Here is a 3,923-nt window from a genome sequence, read left to right as displayed (position 1 = left end):
ATCGGTTCAGCTGTTCTCGAGTTTTGCGATCAGCAACACATTTAGCGATTCATTTTTATTTAAAGAGGCAATCAAAGGGGTTTATAAAAAGTTAAATCCATGCAAACGAAGTCGCGGACATCGTCAAGTCTATTTTTATCAATATACTTAATTCAATATTATTGTATCAATATATTGAATAATGCACTAATTTTGTATAAAAGGTCTGTGAAGTAGTAAAATTTGTCATTGTTGTAAGCTGAGGTAACCCACAAGAGTCAATATGAAGAGTGCTACCATATTACTGATGGCTATGGTAAATATATTTAACTAGCAGATATGCCTTCGCTCTGGTGGACTTAAAAAACCGGCCAAGTGTGAGTCAGGCTCGCGCAATGAGGGTTCCGTACTACAGTCGTATTTTTTCGACATTTTGCAGGATAATTCAAAAACTATGATACATAAAAATAAATAAAAATCTGTTTTAGAATGCTCAGGTGAAGACCTTTCATATGAAACCCCACTTGATATAGTTATCTTACTTAGAAAATTGAAAATACTAATTATTAGTTCATGACCACAATTTTTCTTGACAGACCGACAGACAGACAGACAACAAAGTGATCCAAAGTGTTCCGTTTTTCCTTTTGAGGTACGGAACCCTAAAAATCCACGTGGAGGTAGAATTTCTAAAAAATCCTGAAACATGTATTTTGTCTTTTTTAACCGAATTTTCATGGAAATAACTTGAATTTTGGACTTATTACGGACTTTCATACGAACTTTCATCCCCCATTTTCACCCCTTTGCGAGTAGAATTTTCAAAAATCGTGAAATACGTATTTTTTATTCTTAACCAAAACCTTAAATATCAATTTTCATCAATGGGGCTAATTCCTTTGTACACAATCTCTAAACTAAACTAAAATGGCACGTCTAAATCTATTGCTATCCCTTTCATAATGTTGCTTGCGGAAAAGGATAGCACTAGATTTAGACCTGTTAATTTAGTTTAGTTTAGAATCCGAGAATCGGCCCCAATGTAACTTTAAAAATTACGGACTTTCATACAAATTTCCAATCCCCATTGAACCCACTTAAGGGTAGAATTTCAAAAAATCCTTTTTTAGAGGATACTCTTTAAAAAGAACACGCCCTCCATATTTCATGTGTCTAGGATCATCAGTTTAGGCTGTGCGTTGATATACATAAGTCAGTCAGTCAGTCAGGACTTTGAATTTTATATATACCTACAGATTTTTAGGATTCCGTAGCGGAAGGGTGCCAGCGGGACCCTGTTACTAAGACTCCGCTGTCCGTCCGTCCGTCCGTCCATCTGTCTGTCAGTGGGTTGATCTCGTGAACCATAATTTCATGATTGAATAAGACACATGTAGGGCGATTGTCTAAAACCTGCAACAATCATTATTACAATCTCAATTGTTCTGATTGGCTGAATTTGTGCGATTCTTGTTGCAACAATGCATTGTGGCCAATAGTGAGCGAGCATTAACCAATCAGAGATGATTGTGACATTGTAGCTGTCAAACAACGTCGGTAGAGCCACTGAAATTTTCACAGAATGTTTATTTCCATTGCCGCTATAACAACAAATACTAAATATTCCAAAATAGGGTCTTTGACTGTAGTAATATAATGAAGTGATTTTTTTGTTTAGCGGTTGTTTATGGGGTTAGATTTCAATATTAAAGAGACTAATTAAAAAAACATGAATTGTTTGCAGATTTTGATTTTGAATTTTACTTGTAATAATTCCAGACTATGTCCAGCCTATTCCTGGAATCTTCCACGGCTCCTAATCCACCACCAGGTCCAGGCTTAGATGACACGGTCAAAATAGATGAATCCATAAAACAAGAAATCTACAAAGCCATTGAATCTAGTGACAACGCTTTAGCGCGAGCTAAACAAATTATAGCAAGAGCCCAGCTTAAACCTGGTAATAAAGATAATCTAACCGAAATTAGTGCTTGGTTGGACAATTTAGAAGGTATTTCCAACCAACTACACGAAGAAATCAAAGATGCGATCACAACAGGCTCTGTTAAAAGTATCAAGAAAATTATACCAGAAATATCTAATGCTATTGAGCAAGTTAACGCCGCTTTTATTGAATATACTAAAGTACTTAAAGGCAAAATTAAGGCTGGTTTTAAGAAGGAAATAGAAACTATTGAGGCTAACGCTGCTTATGTTAGAGATTTACTGAAGAATGTTATTGCTTAAGAAAAGTTGCCATAGCACGGCTCCCGTTAGGGGGCCGTCTGAAGCGTTAGCTTCAGATACAAAAGTAATTTTGAGAAGCACGCTCGCCAACGCTCATAAAAAAGTAATTTTGAAAAGTACGCTTTAGATACAAAAGTAATTTTGAAAAGCACGCTCGCCAACGCTCAAAGAAATTTAGTAATTTTGAAAAGCACGCTCCCCAACGCTCATACAAAAGTAATTTTAAAGAAAGAAGAGAGAAAATGCATTTATGTGTTGTTAGTGTCACAAATCAAAAGAAGAAATTTACACAGCGATTGAGACTAGCGAAAACGGTATCGAAAGCTAACGCTAGCGAATCGAGATTCGCTAGCGTTAGCTTTCGATAGCTTTAGGTTTAGTTTTGTTTAGCTCGAGAGCTAAACAAATTATAGCAAGAGCCTTACATAAACCTGGTAGTAAAGATAATCTAACCGAATTTCGGTTAGATTATCTGTTGTGATTATCTATTAGTGCTTGGTTGGACAATTAAGAAGGTATTTCCAACCAACTACACAAAGAAATCAAAGACGCGATCGCTATAGGCTCTGTCACAGCTATTAAGAAAATTGTACCAGAAATTTCTAATGCTATTGAGCAAGTTAACGCCGCTCTTATTGAATATACTAAAGTACTTAAAGGCAAAACTAAGGCTGGTTTTAAGAAGGAAATAGAAACTATTGTGGCCAACGCTGCTTATGGTAGAGAATTACTGAAGAATGTTATATGTGTTAATGCTTAAGGTGACGCAGTACGCTCGACCTAACGCGGTGTCCTGCGTGAGCGACAAATACGACGCGACACGACGACGCGACGTAATACGTATATGGCAGTCTGCATGTCGCCGCAGACTGCATATAGGCCGCAAGCACGGTATGCCGTTGAGTTGATCGCGTTCGTCGCGTTCACAGCGTCGCGTCGCCTAGTATTCGTCGCTCACGCAGGACACCGCATAACCTGTTTTTGCTTTTCACTTGAATGAGAAAGGTGCGAGAGGCACAATGATTTTCACTGAAATCAAGGGTTTAGGAAAAGTATTTTTGAGAAAAAAATACTAAATGTATGTTTGCAAAATAAAGATACTTCAACTAATGAATAAATAAAATACATCTAATGTTAAATTGTTTTAGAATTTTCGTACCCCTAATGTTATTTATTTACGCCCAAAGTTGTCATAAATTTAGTGTTAAAATAAGAATCTTTTGATTGAAAAAATATTGATTTTAAAGTGACGAACTTTAAAATCAATATTTTTTCAATGTTTAATAGATCAATAAACCTACCGATATAATACTTAGTTTTGAGCATACAATATCAAAAAATGTAGGTAGTAGGTAATTACCCTCCTACGATTGGATGAAGAAAGCACCGAACTGAGCCCACTTAATAAAAGTTTCTCTAGAACTTCCGATACAAAGGTAATATTGAAAGAAAGAAAGAAGAAAGAAAATGTATTTATTTGTTGTTAGTGTCTTTTTTTTTTTTTTTAATAGATATAGCGAGCAAGCGAGTAGGCGGGTCACCTGATGTTAAGTGATTACCGCCGCCCATGAACATTTGCAGCACCAGAGGAGCCGCCGATGCGTTGCCGGCCTTTTAGGAATTTGTTGGTCCGCCCCTTGAATAACCCCATGTTATAATCTAGTGGGAACACCGCCGGTGGGAGTTGGTTCCATAGT

At 36.7% G+C, this 3,923-nt stretch overlaps 1 protein-coding gene across 1 annotated transcript; it reads left to right on the top strand.

The window, feature by feature from the left end:
- The first annotated feature begins 254 nt into the window (after positions 1 to 254).
- Positions 255 to 2,421, top strand: LOC138404399 (uncharacterized). Its single transcript, XM_069508143.1, has 2 exons — positions 255 to 295; positions 1,759 to 2,421. Exons 1-2 carry the CDS (start codon positions 263 to 265, stop codon positions 2,224 to 2,226), a joined length of 501 nt encoding a protein of 166 aa, XP_069364244.1. The 5' UTR covers positions 255 to 262; the 3' UTR covers positions 2,227 to 2,421.
- Positions 2,422 to 3,923: the final 1,502 nt, after the last annotated feature.

This window comes from Maniola hyperantus, chromosome 28 (genome assembly GCF_902806685.2).
Source record: "Maniola hyperantus chromosome 28, iAphHyp1.2, whole genome shotgun sequence".
Lineage (NCBI taxonomy): Eukaryota > Metazoa > Arthropoda > Insecta > Lepidoptera > Nymphalidae > Maniola > Maniola hyperantus.
The sequence above is the reverse complement of the archived record's forward strand: the minus strand, read 5'-3'. Positions and strand labels throughout refer to the sequence as shown.